At 48.6% G+C, this 17,337-nt stretch overlaps 1 protein-coding gene across 3 annotated transcripts in view; it reads right to left on the bottom strand.

Moving 5' to 3' along the window:
- Fah (fumarylacetoacetate hydrolase) overlaps nt 1-17,337 on the bottom strand; it is a 31,004-nt gene that overhangs the window by 213 nt on the left and 13,454 nt on the right. Inside the window, exons 8-14 of one of the 3 annotated variants that reach the window (XM_076851257.2) lie at nt 17,145-17,244; nt 16,272-16,402; nt 13,748-13,823; nt 11,597-11,643; nt 9,588-9,689; nt 8,689-8,806; nt 4-7,708 (exon numbers count right to left, since the gene is read on the bottom strand). In XM_076851257.2, coding sequence (XP_076707372.2) covers nt 7,698-7,708; nt 8,689-8,806; nt 9,588-9,689; nt 11,597-11,643; nt 13,748-13,823; nt 16,272-16,402; nt 17,145-17,244 — 585 coding nt within the window. In that variant the 3' untranslated portion in view covers nt 4-7,697. The other 2 variants (XM_076851256.2, XM_076851254.2) reach the window with 2 other exon arrangements.

The raw sequence follows: 17,337 nt of genomic DNA, 5'->3' as shown, positions 1-17,337 counted from the left end.
ATGAGGACAGGATCAGCGACGGAGCCCCTGGCCTCACCCAACTAACACTGAGGCAGCCGCAGGGCCGGTCAGCACAGCTGGGCCCATTCAGGACAGCACCATCAGAGTAACCAACACAGGTCTTCACAGATCAATAACCCTCCCCAGAAGCTGGAGAGAGCCAGGCAGGGGGCTTAGCTGGAGCTCTGGGCCCTCCCTACAGATGCAGACACCCAGAGGCATTACAAGGCTCAACAGCTTTCCTGACAGTGATCAACTCTCCCCACATGAATTTGGATTCATATCCTAGGTCTGCCAATTAGCCTGAAGCCAGACTGCCCATGTTCAAATCCTGGTTTTACCTATTGGGCCTGAGACCCTGGATCCCTCTAGACCTCAGCTTTCTCTTCTGTGAAATAGGCCTAATGACAACACTCACCATATAGGCTTGCTACAAAGGTAATGAGCTCACACAGAGAAAACTCGGAATAGTGCCTGGCCATAGTAAAGGCCTACAAAGTGGCAGCTATTACAACAATAACAAGCTGGGTGACTAGGGGCAATGTGGTTATTTGTTAATTGTACTGAGGCTTGAAACCAGGGGTGCTTTACCACTGAGCCATATCCCTACCCCTTTTTACTTTTTTTTTTTTTTTTTTTTTGAGACAGGGTCTTGCTTAGGGCCTCAAGAAGCTGCTGAGGCTGACCTTGAACTTGTGATTCTCCTGCCTCAGCCTCCCAAGTTGCTGGGATTACAGGGGTGTAATTACAGCAATGTGTCCACTGTGCCCAGCTTAGAGGTAATGTGTTTTCCCTCAGAATTCAACCCCTCGTCTGCCAAAAGAAACAATACTCCTAACCTCTCAGGGCCATGAGGACCTGAAATATTTGGATAAAATTCAAAGTGAAGCATCTAAGACAGGGATGTTCAACAAATGTTAACTTACTTCATTCAGTTCCACCTCAGTAAGAGTGAGCTTGCAGCAGAGAGGAGGAAAAGCTGTCCCTTGAGGGTCCACTCAATGGGAGCAGCTGGTCTGGACAAGATAGAAGAGAGATGCCTACACAGTGCAGAGAGGGCAGCACAGGAGAACAGCGAAGCAGAAAGGAAAGGACACGAGAGCTCTCGACCTGTGGGTGGGAGTTCACTGGATGGGCATGGGATGCCTCTGTTATGTAAGTGGTCATGTGGGGCCCCCTGGGAAGCCAGCTTACAAAGGGCTTCAAGAAACCATGTTAAGGGGTTGAGGCCATCCTGAGGGCAGGTGGGGAGGGGGAAGAGTCTTCAGCAAGACAGACCCATGGGTCTAGTCAATGCAGAGGCTCTCAGACTCCTGAGGAAACACTTCTCAAGGGCCCTGGGCCATGCAGAAGCCAGATGAGGTGGTACCAGAGCAGTTCTAAGACAATGACCACCAGGTCCATGGTAGGGGTGCCCAGACCTATGAAAATACCACTAGATCCCCTCATCCCCAAATTGGGAGCTGCACCTTCTGCTACTCCAGAGGAAAGGGAGATAGCGCAGTTACAAGATCCCAGCAGTCAAAAGAAGAAACACACAGCACCCTGCTGTGAAGCCACCTGCACATAGACTGAAGGTACAGTGGGGTCAGTGATGTCCTCAGGCAGCCTTCCTGGCCCCAGAGAAAAGGCCTTCAGGGCATCCTCAGCCCCACCTGCCAGCTCTGAGGTTGCTTACCCAGCCTGCAGAGGCTTCCCCGAGGGGTTTTGGTCCTGAGGCCCATCCCAGCCTAGCCCCTTGCTCTCTCAAGATTCAGCACATTTGTGCCAGCCACTTGTGGCCCAGGGCATCCCATGACCTGTACACTGACACTTAATACTCAGGGACACCCTTTGTAGAGAGCAACATCCTTGCCTATTCTATTTTTATGTCATTTTTGGATCTCAAACTTCACAAATTTCCATATCACTGGGGAAATTTTAAAAAGGTCCATTAGCTAGGTGATGTGGCACAATCCTATAATCCCAGCATCTTGGGGATGCTGAGACAGGAGGATGACAAGTTCAAGACCAGCCTCAGCAATTTAGTGAGGCCCTTAGCAACTTGGTGAGATCCTGTTTCAAAATAAAAATCAAAAAGGGCTGGGGATGCGGCTCAGTGGGTTAAAAAAAAAAAAAAAGCCAATTAAAGCAAACTGACTCTTGTCAGAATTCATTAAACAATATCAAAGAGCCTTCTTTCTGGCATGCTGCAAACACAGATGGGATGTCCCCCTCCTCCATGCCACCATCAAGAAATCAGCATTGTTCCTTGTTGGACCAGGAGTTACACTGGCACTGCTGCTTCCTCTAAGACCTTGATTGCTTCCAAGATGAAGGTACATGGTGAATCAGCCAATCACTTTTCAAAAAACCATTAGGCAGACAGTCATCCTCCCACTTCCCAGTTGGCACAGCAGGGAGCTTCTCCATCTGGGAACTAGTGACATTTCTTTCTGATGAGGGTCTGTCCTGTGTTCTTTAGGATACTTAGCAGCATCCCTCATCTCTACCCACTGGATGCCAGTGTCCACCTCTGTGCCAACCAAAATTGTTTCCAGATGTTGCCAAAGTCCCCAGGACAGCACAGGTACCCTCAGTTGAGAATGCTTGTTTTGAGAATGAAAGGAGCTACCCTCTGCACATATTGAGAAGGAACCTTAGAGGCCTTCCAAGTCCCACACCTGCTGTGCTCTAATCCAGAGGGAAAGCTAGGGAAAGGTGTATTCAGCAAGGGACAGAGCCCCAAGTGGGACAAGGACAGGGAAAGTGCACACCCAAGCCAGATCATGTAACTTAGTCCCAGCAAAGGGGAAGACACCTCTCCTGCTTCTCTGGGGTGGGCTCCATCAACTCTGGAAGTGAGGTCAAAGTGCACCATCTCCTCTGGAAGCTAAGCCCATCACGTCACTGGCCCTTCCTGGATCCTGACCCTGCTCCCCACACCATCCAGCAACAGGAATGGGAATCCACAGCAATAGCTGTTTTCTAGCTTTCCAATATGCCCCATCTGCCAGTGTGTCAGGGTGCAGACCCTCACTACAAACAGTGAGGGAGACTCTGAGGCCCAGAGACACAGGGCCAGCCCCAGGTGAATTAGTGGCAGAGCCAGGATTGAAACCAGGGATTTCTTTGCCACTAGAGCTTCAGGGGAGTCCAGCTGCCTTATGCTACTAAATAAAACAAAGGGGAAAGATCTGGGGGTGGAAATGGGGAAGTTTTGCATCCCCAGGGAGGTAAAGGTAGGAGGCTTTGAATCCCAAGGGAGCTGGACTGCATTCCACGGCTGCCATCGGGTAGCTGTGTGATTCTGATCAGCTACTTAACCTCTCTGGACCTCCAGTGGCTCATACATAAAAGAGATCAATGGTACTATGGGAATTAAATACATCAAGTGATATGCACAGTGCCTAGCACATAGGAAATATTCCACCATGATAAATCCTTTTTATCTATGCAATTGTCTTCATCACGGATCTTCTTTTAGCTAAATAGCTAGCAGCTAGACTTCTGGTTCAAGATAGGGATTTGACTATACATTAGCTGTTTCCTTTTCTCTTATACTCCATAGCAATCTATGGAAGTACAATACAAATAAAAGGGAAAAGTCTACTTCAATGCTAGAGAGAGGAACAGAAATCCTAAAGAAGGCGGGACTTGTGTGGGGCCTTAGGAAGACATGAAGGATCCAGAATGGTGGGGAAGGGAAGGTGGGACAGGTGTATGACCTGGGCAGAAAGAAGAAAGTGTACAAGTATCTGGAGTTAGCAGAGAGCTCTCCATTCTATAGATGGAGGAGGCCCCCACCCCAAAAGGCTGGTCAAGGTCAGAGTGTGGTGAGCCAGGTTTTGGAGAAGGAGAAGGGCAGAGAAAAAAACATAACCATGGTCTGATTCTTTGGGACTCCAAAGCAAGTAAAGAGGACAAGACTACCTCCTACAGTCGCCTAGGCCACTGTCCATGGTCCTGGATGAAGATTTGCTGCTTCTACACCCTGGGACTCCTGCCCAGTTTTGTTGAGCAGTTCTATACCAAGCATAGCAAATAGCAATGATGGTGAGAGATTGAATAAATGGAGACACAGAGGCAGACAGGGTGGAATATGCATTACTGAGCAACTATAGGGAAAAAAAGAGGAGATGCTAGAATATGGTTTCCACTTAATTCCAGATACCAAGAAAGAAGACACAACTGACCATAACTATCTGCATATTGAAGATCTGAAGGACAGTGAGAAAGGTATATATCACACAGTCCAAGCAGTGCTAATGTCCCCAGAACGTTTTCTTGCAAGTCATAAACTGAACACCAGATGGGGCAAGAGAGCAAGACTGGGGATTAGATGAGTTACATTCAAATGCTTGGATTTTTGTTGCTTAAGTTCACCTTCTGTTCTGCTGCCCATTGTATGCTTTCTGGACTCCCTCAGAAGTGAGAATCATGCTGCACCCTTTGGAGAGACAAGGTGTGCCGTGGTTAAGAGCACAGGGCCTAGAGCGACCATCTGGGTTCAAATCCTGGCCCTGCTGTTGACCATCTGTGTGATCCTGAGTGCGTAAAGCTGTCTGGGCCTTGTTTTCTGCATCTGAAAGAAGGGGATGGCAAGAGAGTACCTGCCCCATGGAGGTGTAAAAGGGACTGCATGGGAAGCACTCCAAGGGCAAGTGCTGCATGTGTCGCTGACGTCAGTGGGCCATTAGAAACTGATTTGGGTAATTGTCATCCAGAATGATAAAGCAGGAAAATGATGAGGTGGCCATATAGACACTGAGCAGGTCTAGTCAGAGAAGTAGGAGTAAAGACTGGAAAGAGATGAAAACACTGGGTACAGCTTTCAAGAAGGAAGGCGGCCGTGCAGGGTCAGGTGCTCATAGAGGCCATGGAAGGAGGTAGCAGAACAGTCCTTGTAGCAGGTCACCTGTCCTGCCTTGCCCTTTCCACAGGTGGACACAGCCTAAGAGCCTTGTTGATTACAAGCTGAAAGAATGAAAGCAGGCATACTACAATGTGGCTGGCCCCTACAGATGCTCAATAAATACAGTTAATCCTTGGTATCTGCAGGGGGACTGTTTCCAGGATCTTCTATTATGGTTTGGCTATCAGGTGTCATACCCAAAGCTCATGTTAGAAAAATGTAGGAATGTTCAGAGGTGAAATGATTAGATTATTAGAGAGATTAATAATGGGTTAATAATTTAAATGGATTACTGGATGGTAACTACAGGCAGGTGGGGCCCGGCTGGAAGAAGGAGGCCACTGAGGGCATGTCTCTGGGATTGTATTTTGTCCCTTGAGCTGAGCAGCTTTCCTCTGCCATGTCCTTCCACTTTCATGTTCTTCTCACCTTGGGCCCAGAGCAATGGAGTCAGCTGTCCATGGACTGAACCTCTGGAACAGTGAGCCCTTGAAAAACTTTTCCTCCTCTAAGTTGTTCTGTTCAGGCATTTTGGTAACAGTAATGGAACCTAACTAACAGCCCTGCTACCTTTTTGATACCAAAAATCTATAGAAGCTCAAGTCCTTTACAAGTTGTGTATATATCCTACACATCCTTCCATTTAAATCATCTAGAAGACATAATACCTAATACAGTGTAAATGATATGTACATGGCTGTACTGTATTGTTTAGGGACTAAGTCCGTAGATGTTTTGTTGAGTTCATATCCTTTTCTCATCTGATTCTATCCGATTTGCTGAAAGAAGGGGATGGCGAGAGTGCCTACCCTATGGAGGTGTAAAAGGGACCGCATGGGAAGCACTCCAAGGGCAAGTGCAGCAAGTGTCGCTGACGTCAGCGGGCCATTAGAAACTTATAAGGAATAAGTCCATAGATGTTCAGGACAGTTGCAATTATTTTTCTGCATAATTTTAAAATATTTTTTTAGGGGCTGGGGATGTGGCTCAAGCGGTAGCGCACTCACCTGGAATGCGTGCGGCCCGGGTTCGATCCTCAGCACCACATACAAAGATGTTGTGCCCGCCGATAACTAAAACATAAATATTAAAATTCTCTCTCTCTCTCTCTCTCTCTACCTCTCTCTCTCTTTAAAAAAAAATATTTTTCTTAGTTGTAGATGGACACAATATCTTTATTTTATTTACTTATTTTTATGTAGAACTGAGGATCAAACCCAGCGCCTCACGCATGCGTGGCAAGCACTCTACAACTGAGCTAAAACTCCAGTCCTTTTCTGCATATTTCTGATCTGCAAATGGCTGATTCCAATTGTGAGGCAACTGTATGGTTAAACTGGAATAAGAAACGCTATGAAAATAGTAGGAGAAAGTAGAGTATTTACTGATTAATCCTGGGCACCATTTGTTGCAGCCTTCAGCTCTGCCTGCATCTTTTCTGACAAATCCACTTTGTTTAATCTACTAACCAAGAGCCTTGCTGAGTACTCACATGCAGGTGCCCTTCAGTCTAAACCATGCCCTCCATGTGCTCTGTACTAGGCTGAGTTATGGCCCCCAAAGACATTAGGTCCCAACTCCTGGAATCGGTGAATCTTATCTTACATGATAAAAGATTTTGCAGATGTGATTAAGGATCTTAACATGAGGTATCTGGGTGGGATCTCAATCTACCACAAGTGTGTTTGAGCAAGGCAGAGGGAGACAGAAGACAGAAGAGAGATGCTATGGTGATGGAGGCAGACTAGAGAGATGCTGTCACAGTCAACATATGCTGGTGGCCCTGGGAGCTAGAAGAGGCAAGGACAGAGGCTCCCTAGAGCCCCTGGAAACAGTGAGGCCCCATCAGTGTTCAGATTTCAGACTTTTTGCCCTTAAGTACTGGAAGAGAATAAATTTCTGTTGTTAAGCCATGAAGTTCATAGTTATCTGTTATTGCAGTCACAGAAAACTTCTAGGAGCACAGAAACTGATGCATATACAATGACTAGAATTCTACCCTGTAGGTGAATTGCTTGCAGAGAAGATAGACTGATTCTACCAGAGCGACCAGGGAAGGCAATTACTGGGCAGAGCCAGGGTGAAACCCAGGGTTTACAGGCAACGAGAAAAGCAGTTCTATCGCCACAGTTATGTATGAGAATGAGGCTGAGTAAATCGGACAGAATCAGATGAGAAAAGGATATGAGCTCAACAAAACAGGCAAAGGGGAACCAGGAGAAGATCTTGAGCAAAAGACTAACAGAGGGAAAGCAAACATGAAGACTCATTTTTAAAGCCCCAAGAGCAGGGTGGATTGCAGGGGGCTGGTGCAAAATCTCTGCTAGGATTCCAGCCATGTTTGGATGGTGGTCTAGGGCAGGTCAGTTGCACAAAGAGGGCAAGGCACCTTAAAAAGATGCTCAGGAGGCTATGCTGATGAAATGGGTCCAGAGTTCTAGTCACAGAGCAGGCTGAGAGCAGGATATGGAGCATGAGCACAGGAGATGGCACCACCTCATCCCTGAGGGCTGCTTTATAGGGCAGAGCATAACACTCTGATTCATACTCTTTATAGAGGGATCCCACTGAATATGCCAGGCCTTCTAAGAACTGGCTTCTGGAAAGCATGGCAATGACAATGAAATCCTCGACAAAGATCATCTCTATTTTTAAGTGCTTACTATGTAACATGCACTTTGTTATGTGCTCCAGATATACTGAAGGCATGGGTTCTGCACAGGTGCAGTGGCACACACCTGTAATCCCAGTTGTTAGGAAGTTGAGGCAGGAGGATCACAAGTTCAAGGCCAGCCTCAGCAATTTAGTGATACCCTGTTGCAAAATAAAAAGGACTGGGGATATAGAAAGAAGAAAAAGGAAAATAAAGAAGAAAAAGGAAAACAAAACCTCCCAAGAATTGGGGTTCTGAAGCTCAGTGGTAGAATGCTTGCCAAGCATGAGGCCTTGGGTTCAATCCCTAGTACTGCAAAGATAAAAAAAAAATTGGGGTTCTGAAGATTGGCTGCCAGAAAGGGAAACCAAATTTCATTATTAACTGGCTGCAAGACCTCGGGCAAGTTGTTCAGCCCTGTTATACTTCATGGTGTCATCTGTAAGATGGTGCAGGTGTGACGCTGGGGTCAAGCCCAGAAGAGCAGACAATCCATTTGTCTTCATCAGCACTGGAACCCCAGGATGGGGCTGGATCAATGTCTACTGGAGGAATAAACCAGTTTACATAATTCCTGCAACTCTGCTGTGAGGTTAAGCATTGTGATATTAATTCCATCTTAAAGATGAGGAAAACTGAGTCTCAGGCAAAATAACTTGATGAAAGTCACATAGCCAGTGGGCACCTGAGAGTCTTTTTGATTTTCATGAGCATGCTGCTAAGCACTAAGGCACCCTTCCTCATTATTAATACTATGTGGAGGGTAAACGCCCACCCCCCAAGAGCTATGCAGCACCCCAGCCACCTAGGAACAGATTGCTAAAATGTCTCAGTCACAGCTGCAGCTCTAGCCTCCCTGAACCCCATCACTGATCATGGGCTCTGCACCAGGCATTTGCTGCCAGAACAGAAAGATACCTGCCTCTATGGAGACAAAGCAGAACTGGTCTTTCTGGTGGACATTCACACTTGAAGCCCCTGTTAGCAAAGCACCCAACCTGAAGATTCAGAACCTGGGAATGACAGAGTCAGAGCAAATGAGGACAGATGGCACAGTGGCCAGAAGGGCACATCTCACAGTGACAGCAGTGCCCGCAGGCTAGGAGAGAGACGGAAGTCCGCTGAGCCTGGCAGCCCTTACCTGTTATGATGACTTCATCCCCATCCAACAGGAATGTCCTGGTCTGTCCCTTTCCCAGCTCTATGGCTTTCGTTCCCTTCCAGGACAGCTCCAGCATGGAGCCAAAGCTTTCTGGCTCCTTCATAAGGGGAAGGAGGAAAACAGGTCACAGGAGTTCTATACTGGTGAGATGTGAGCTCTGGCGTGGACTGTGCTTGGTAAAACCTGGGAGCCCCAGGCAAGGGCAGGGAATCTGATGATGGTGACCCTGCCTCAGCGTGGAGGGACCATTGCAGAAACATCCTGAAGTCTCCACATACCACCTGTTCATCCTTCCCTCTAAGGTCCTCACTTGTCCAGGACCTGACTCGGTGAATCCCTGGCCACGTGCTGGGTACCCCCTTCAATGCACCTCCCGGCTCTGGAGGACGCAGCTCAGGAACCAGACACTGTAAAGCACAATACCCTCCCACTGGGAAGAGACCTCCCAGGTGGCATGGTTAGGAGAGAGACTGGCACACATACCACCCTGTGGTTTGGTCCTCGTCTCTAAAGGTTCCCTGACCCTATACCAGGCTCAAAGAGGCACAGGGAAGGACGAGAAGGGCAGCAGTGTGGCCACCTCCTCCTGGGCAGGAGCAGAGTGAGACAGTGACAATAAAGACACCTTGGCTATCTCTTGACTCTTCCCTCTGGATACAGAGTGCCAGAGCCCCATGTTCTTGCCAGTCTCTTTTCAGTCTGAACGTGGAAGAGAATCTCCTCTGTGCCAGGGACAGAGGAGGTAGGAGAAAGATGGGGCTGTGAGGTCTGCCCACATTGGGCTTGAATCCTATCTTGATGGCGAGCTGAAGGCTCTTGGTCTGTGTGGAGACGGGGATGCTCTCTATGGGCGGCCATCCGTGCAGCCGGAGACTCACCGATCCACTGATGGTTCCAGAAGCCAAGAGGTCCCCAGGCCGCAGGTTGCAGCCATTGACTGAGTGGTGAGTGAGCTGCTGCAGCATGGTCCAGTACATGTGCTGAGGGAGAGGGACACCAGCAGGGTAAGCAGACGTGGGCATGCCCACTCTCCACAGCCTTCCCTGTCCTACCCTGCAGACTCCCCAGCCACTTCTCCAGGCTCCTTATAGAAATGACATGCTGTCCTCCTGTGGAGCTGCCTAGGACAAGTCCCACTGCTCCTCCATCTCCTGCACTAGACCCAGGTTCTGATCCTGTATGATCTCATCCCTCCCCGACCACCTTCTCCAAGCCCACCTCCCAGTTCAGCCCTCTGTCTGTCATGGGCCCAGAGCCCACAATCACTCCCTGCCTTCAATGCCCTAGAGCCCAGCCCTGCTCTGCAGCTTCAGTCCTCCCCACAGCACTGTGTTTCTCTGAGCATAGGCCTCACATTCGCCCACCCAGGCCTTGGAACCAATGCCAAGTCCTGGAGGCAAATGACCCAAACAGATGTCAGAACAGGCTGCAAAGGAGCACCAAGGGAGAGGGGGCCAAGGTGTCATGGGTCCCTGAGATGCTTAGAGGCACAGCACAACTGTGCTTCTGCATGGTTACAACCTTTAGGGTGTGACACTCCTACAGCCACATAGGCAGGCAGAGTGCGCCTCAGAAGCAGATTCCTGCCTGGAAGCTCCCTCACAAGGAACCCCCTTCATTTCTTCTTGTAGCCTAACAAGCCCAGGACAGTCTTAAATTAGAAGGGACACTAAAGGAAAAAGGATCAGAGGATCTTCCAATGGTCAACTTCCAGAGATGCCCAGCTACGTTAGTCATAGGGAAGTACAACTGAAATCACAAACCCAGAACCGCTAAGAGGAAAAGGCAAAGACACCTCGCTTTGGCCAGGATATGGAATAGCCAAAGTGCTAAAATGTTGCTATGGCAGTATAAATTGGAAAACCACCCTGGAAAACTATTCAAAAGGGCTCCTAGGGGCTGGGGATGTGGCTCAAGCGGTAGCACACTCGCCTGGCATGCGCGGGGCGCTGGGTTCGATCCACAGCACCACATAAAAATAAAATAGAGATGTTGTGACCACTGAAAACTAAAAAATAAATATTAAAAAAAGAGCTCCTAGGCTGAGTGTTTACATACTCTAAGACCCAGCAATTCTATTTGTGAAGATATACCCAAAAGAAATGTGCACATACATGCATCAATAGATGTGTACTAGAACATTCATAGTAATCGTATGATGGGCAAAAAATGGGAACCACCAAATGTCCATCAAGAGTGGAATGGCTAAATCATCTGGAATGTTGATTCAGTGGGACACTTACACAGAAAGAAAAGCGAGCTGTCTCTACCCATGGCAACATGGACAAAGCTCACAAATAAAATGCTGAAACCAAGAAGCCAGACAGAAAAGATTCCATTTCCATAACACTGGGACAGAGACACAATTCACACATGGCAGCAGGAGGCTGGAGAGAGCTGACCCCTTGCTGGGGCTGTGATGACCCAAAGGGAGCACAGGGGACTCCTGTGGGCTACAGATTTCCTATTTTTTACCTGGGTGCTGGTCATACAGCAAGGTTCATTTGTGAGAATTCCTTGGGCTTCACATGTACAGTTTGTGTATTTGTATCTATGTGTGTTGTGCTTCAATTAAAAGTTCACTTACAAAAAAATAAGACACTCTCATCAATCCAGCCCCTGACTGGACAGGGGGAATAAGACCTTGATCCTTAAAAAGACCTGTGGCCCCCATGAAAATCTCTGACCACATCTGTGAAGCCTCTGTTCAAGGTAACTTGACCTTATAGCCATTTCTAGAAGGGGACAGGGTCATGGAAGCTCTGGGGCCTCAAGCTGACCTACCATCATATCCCAGAATGGATGCTATTCTCTTGTTCCTACCAGGAAGAGAGATCTACCTCTTTTCCTTCCTCCAAAGAAGTAATCTGACAGTTTCAAAGCTTACCTTAAAGTTGGACCTGCATATGGTAGCTGGTTGGCTCATTCCTTCTCCTGTTGGAAAGAGAAATAACATAGATGAAGTCTTTTTTTAAAAAATATTTTAAAAATTGTCTATGGACCTTTATTTCATTTATTTGTTTGTTTATTTGTTTCATAATGGTGCTGAGGATCAAACATAGTGCCTCACCCATACTAGGCAAGTGCCCTACCACTGAGCTATAACTCCAGCCCCAAGATGAAGTTTTAATTCCACTAATTAGGGAAGAAATTTTTTAAAACTGACCTGTGGCTTAAGCTTCCCATTGTCCAATATGATTTTACTTAAGAGTTTGTGAAACAATAAACTCACAGGGTGCTGGACTGGGAGACTTCCACAGAGATGGTCTAGTGCAAGCCACCACTTTCAATTCTCCCAAAACCACAGCACATGTGTCCTCATAGTCTAGATATAGCCTCAGAATCCTTCTTAACACAATATGCTTGGAAGTCACAAATCAACTGGAAATAATATGCCTACTGAAACTTATTTGTGATTTTTGGTCAAGGATAGCCTGCTATCCCCCTGGTATTCTTTCGGCAAGGTGGAGCTATCAATCCCTTGCTGAAGCCCTCTAACAATGTTAGTTCATTATTCTGGCAACATCTAGAAAACACCTATTACAAAATTTATTAGGTACCAGGATAGTGCTGTTCCATTTCTGAATAGTACTAACAATTAAAAAGCTCTTCCATTCTCTCAAAATCTGGCTTCTCCCCTCCTCTGGCTTCCCCCCAAGGCAGCAAGCAGCAGGTGTGCTCTTCATCCCCAAGGAAGGTCAGGGTCCCCAAGTCACTCTCCCTGAACCCCTTCACCCAAATCCTAACTTGGAACATCAGAAATTCAGAAAATTCAGAACTGCATCTCTGGACACTGCTTTCTTGATCACCTTGTCCCTTCCCCAACAACACCCTCCCTGGGTGGGCTCACCTCTAGGCAGAAAGAAACACTAAGAATGAAAAACCAAACTAAAAGGGACCCCAAGCATGCATGTGTGTAGCCTAGTTTGTAATCCTTGAATTTAGTCCTAGCCTTGCCATTAGCCTGCTAAAGGCTCAGGGTGAATCCCTTTTCCTCTCCAAGCCTCAGTTTCCCAATTGGTGACATGACAGAGTAGGACCAGCTAAGTTCCTGGAGGGCCATGGCAGCCACAAGGCGCTTTGCTCTAGGGGCCTCCTGTTCCTTGCTTCTTGAGAAGGGCACTGAGTCTCCTGCTAGGAACCCTCTCTGGGACCAGCAGTGGGAAAGACACAGCAGAGCCCAATGGGAGATCACAGAACTCCAGGGAGAGACTGAGGGAAATGGAGACTTGGCAAGAGCGGGGCCTGGAGGGCTCTGTAGGCAGCCCGGGCAATTCCTCACCTGGGGCCTGGAAAGAGACCCTGCCTCTGCCTAAGCACAGATGCTGGTCCAGACCCTCACATGGACTGACTTACACAGCCCTCACTACTGCACCAAAGCTGATGCCTCTGTTATCCCACTTTGTGCGACGAACTAGGGAAGGCAGGTTTGGTAACTGGTCCTAAGCTTCAAGTTGGGCAGGAGCAGGGTCAAGCCTGGACCATGGTCCACAGAGTAGACTCCTTTTCAATAAGATTCTGCTGATCTGTTATGGAGTCCAGGGAGCAGCTCAGGACATGGGACCTGTCTGCAAGGCTCTCGGGGCTGGCCCAGGATGTGGCTCAGAGACTGTGCATGGCCCCAGAGGGCTGAGGTCTCTCACTGGCAGGCCTTCAAGGCCAGACTTTCAGATAGGAACTGGATGAAATCTACCATACATGATGGAAGATAGGGTCAGTGGCAGTATGTGAGCAGGGACCAGGACCCTGTTTGGGAGACTGCAGAAGAAAGTCAAGGGAAGGATGGGATTTGAGCTCCATGATTTCTGGCCCAAGTAGTTGGGAGCTCAGTTCATGTGACGTGGGCCCATTGGGGCTCCCATTGAGCACAAGGATGTCCCCTACCTCCTTCTTTCCCTTACAAAACCATACATGCTTCTAGAGCTGGAGCAGACACCTCCCCTTCCACCTTGCCAAAGCTCAGGAACCATCAGGGCAATGGCACTTGGGCGCACATGCCCACTGAGCCCTGTGCACATCCACCCACCCCACAACATACCTTTCAGGGCAACAGAAAGGTTGATGTCAAATGTATAGGGCTGGTCATGGCAGAGATATGGCAAGGGTCTGGGGTCCTGGGAGGGCAAAGCACAGGAAAGAGGTTGCTGGCAGGTGGACTAGGCTCACCGAGGCCCCATGTGACAGGAGTGTTCCTTCCTAGGGACCTAACACCATGTTTTAGGACCTTAGCTGGACAGTGGGAGTCAGGGTGGTCATATGTGCCAGGTTCTTAAGAAGAGAAGCCAAGGGATGGGCATCAGTAGGTGTAAAGTTATAAGGTCTAACCCAGAGATGCTCCAGAAAGCCAGGATAGGGAGGGCTGGAGAAAGGAGACAGTGGGAGGCCAGAGATGGGGAAAGAAGCCTGTGAGGAAAGCTAGGGCAAGGCAAAGGGCAAGGTGAGCCTCCCGGAAGACAGAGGGTTGGGGCAGCCAGCAGAAGCAAAGAGTCCTGCCTGGTGCAGGAGCCAGCTGTGGGGATAGCTTTGACAGCTGTGCCAGAAAGACAGCGCTTTGGCCAAAAGCAGTACTTCCCCAAAGTGTGACATGCAAATCCCTTGGGGGACATGAGATCATGTTTGGTGATTTGAACGGTTATTTGTGTTTCTTTTCTCTTTTTCAGGGCTGGGGATTGAATCCTGGGCCTTGAGCATGCTAGGCAAGCCCTGCCATTGAGCCATGCCACAGCCCCTGTGTTTCTTTTATGATTAATGGTGTGGCTAGGGATGCTGGTAGGGATATAAAGTTCCTTTTCTCAACACATTACTTAAGTTTTGAACTGGGAGCTGCTTTAGAGAAAAATGTTAAGTAAACATAGTTCAGAAGGGACAAGAATGGTGACAGTTACTGGAAGGGCTGGCCAAGGGAGGCAGAACCCAGACATCTCAGGACAGGGCAGTGCCCTTGAAGACAGCTTAGATGAGGTTGGAGGGGGGAGGCAGCAGGAGGTAGTAGCCCAGGTGGTCCCTGGTGAGGTCAGAAAAGTAACTGACCATGGCTACCATGGCTACAGAGGAAGTGGCCACAGGACTCATTGAGGGGGAGGGAGAGCCAGGTCCTGGTAGCTGAAAATGATGGTGGGGTGGGGTTGCTGTGGCAGGAGTGCTGAGGAGAGCAGGGGCATGGTGAGAGCCCATAGGAACTTCAGGAGGAGCTGGTTTTCAGGGAATGACTCCAGTTTGTTTTTTAAGAGAGAAAATGTTGAAGCCAAGTGCAGTGGCTCACACCTGTAATCCCAGAAACTCAGGAGGCTGAGGCAGGAGGATCACAAGTTAAAGGCTAGCCTCAGCAACTTAGGAAGGCTCTAAGCAACTTAATGAGACCCTGTCTCAAAAAAAAGTTGGGGGGCTAGGGAGGGGCTGGGGTTGTGGCTCAGTGGTAAATCACTTGCCTATCAAGTGTGAAGTACTGGGTTTGATCCTCAGTACCACATAAAAATAAGTAAATAAAGTTATTTTTAAGAAAGGGCTCAGTGGCTAAGCACCCTGGTTTTGATTCCCCAGTACTAAAAAAAAAAAAAAAAGCGCAAACATTGAGATGACATCAGAGGGCATGAGAGAAGGTAGATGAGATGGCCCCAGGGAGGGTGCGGAGGGAGCAGGGCAAAGGACTGGGAGCTCTGTTCTCCCTAGAGGATAGAGTTGGAATGAGACATTGCAGGGACCCAGGGATAAAGGGGGATGGGATGCATCCCCAGAAGTCAAGGGTAAGAAAATGCCTAGGAAGAGTAAGGGATTGAAGCGAGGTGCAGCGCACGCCTGTAAATCCCAGCAGCTTGGGCGGCTGATGCAGGAGAACGAAAGTAGTTTAAAGCCAGTCTCACCAAAAGTAAGATGCTAAGAAACTCAGTGAGACCCTGTATCTAAGTAAAATACAAAATAAAGGGCTCGGGATGTGGCTCGGTGGCCTAGTGCCCCTGAGTTCAATCCTCAGTACTCAAAAAAAAAAAAAAAAGAAACGTGTAAGGGACTAAGGAACTGCAAAGAGGTCCAGGCCCTAAGGTCATAGGTGACTTTAGTGAGGCACTGGCAAGAAGGTGGGGCAGATTAAGGAGTGAGGGGTGAGACCACAAACGTAGGCCTGGATAGGGGTGCTGAGGACCAGAGGCTGCAGTGATCCTACCATCAAAGCTCAACTCCAAACCACATTCTATGAGTTGGCCTCCAGGGGGCGCCATTGGTACAGGACATATTTCAAGGCAACCTGGGAAGTTATGCAATGAGGTGGTAGGAGCTGGGATCCTCTGGCCTGGGAGGATTCTGGAGATTACAAAATTCTCTGCTTTTCCTAAGAACTGTGCAGAGCGCAGGGAAGCCACAAGGGAGAATGATTGGAGCCATGACTGTCTGGAGGTCACCGCAACCAGGATGCTCAGGGCACTCCACTGTGGACACAATGTGAGCATGCTGTGGGCACAACACTTCCCTCTCAATGGTCTCTACACCTGGTGTGCCTGCTCAGCTGGCAGCAGGCTTCCAGAAAGTTGAGCCCTGGATTGAGAGCCTCCTGCAGTAGGTGTGCTTACCTGTACTGGGTTGGGCACAACAAAGGGCATGAGGGCATCTATAGGCACCACCCATGGAGAGATGGTGGTTCCAAAACTCTTCCCGAGGAACGGTCCAAGAGGAACATATTCCCACTGCTGGATGTCTCGAGCTAAAGGAAGAAGGGCAGGCCTAGGCTTACCAAGGCTGACTGGGGCTGGCCCCAGGGCTCCCTCCTTCCCTTGACTAGGGAGCAAAGACACTCAGCACAGCCCTCCCCATGGGGGCTCTGGCCTCATGCAGGCTGCCCCAGGACAAAGGGGCTAGAGCATTCAATGTCAAGGTGCCAGTTTACTGCAAAGAAGAATGGCCAATGATGGCCAGGATATCTCCCGTGAACAGGCAGAGGGGGAGAAGTACTTTGTAGGACCTCTGGCACCATCTTCCTCCTACATATGGCAAAAGTTTTGAGAGCTCAGGTTCAGAGGCCGGGCTGGTGAGCTTCATGTCTTAGCTCAGCAACTAACTGCAATCCCTTTATGCCTCTGTTCACCAAGTGGGAAGTACAATACTACTAATAGCCTACAGGGATCCGTAGGAGAGAACACGTCAGGTGTTGAGCCCACGATCTAACACGTAGCACTCAATAAATATTAGTTATGTCAGCTAGATTGCTACTCAACATTTGAGAAAGCTGGGGTTCAGAGAGGTTAAGTGACTGGCCCAAGTTCTCAGAGCCAGGAAGTCTGTCTGATACCCAAATCCACACCTCAGTCATTGCACCACCTGTTGCCTGTGACCAACAGCGGACCCAGGAAACAACCTATAGCTTCTGGGACAGTGTCCCAATCCACCCCCTCCTCAGCTGCCTTCAGAACACAACGCTCACAGTAAGCTCAGCCACCAGTAATTACCACTCCAGTCATTCATGAGGACCATTCCAAAAATGTGCTCATGGGCCTTGGAAATGGGGATCGGCTCTCCAAATCTGTTCCCAGGGCCTACAAAGAAAGCCTGATATGGGGAAAGGTAATTAGAACAGCTGATCTGCCACCTCAGATCACTTGTCACCTAGAGAGTGAAGGTCAAATATTTCCAAACCATGGC

This window comes from Callospermophilus lateralis, chromosome 3 (assembly GCF_048772815.1).
Source record: "Callospermophilus lateralis isolate mCalLat2 chromosome 3, mCalLat2.hap1, whole genome shotgun sequence".
NCBI classification, from domain to species: Eukaryota; Metazoa; Chordata; class Mammalia; order Rodentia; family Sciuridae; genus Callospermophilus; species Callospermophilus lateralis.
This window is presented reverse-complemented; position numbering and strand designations above follow the sequence as displayed.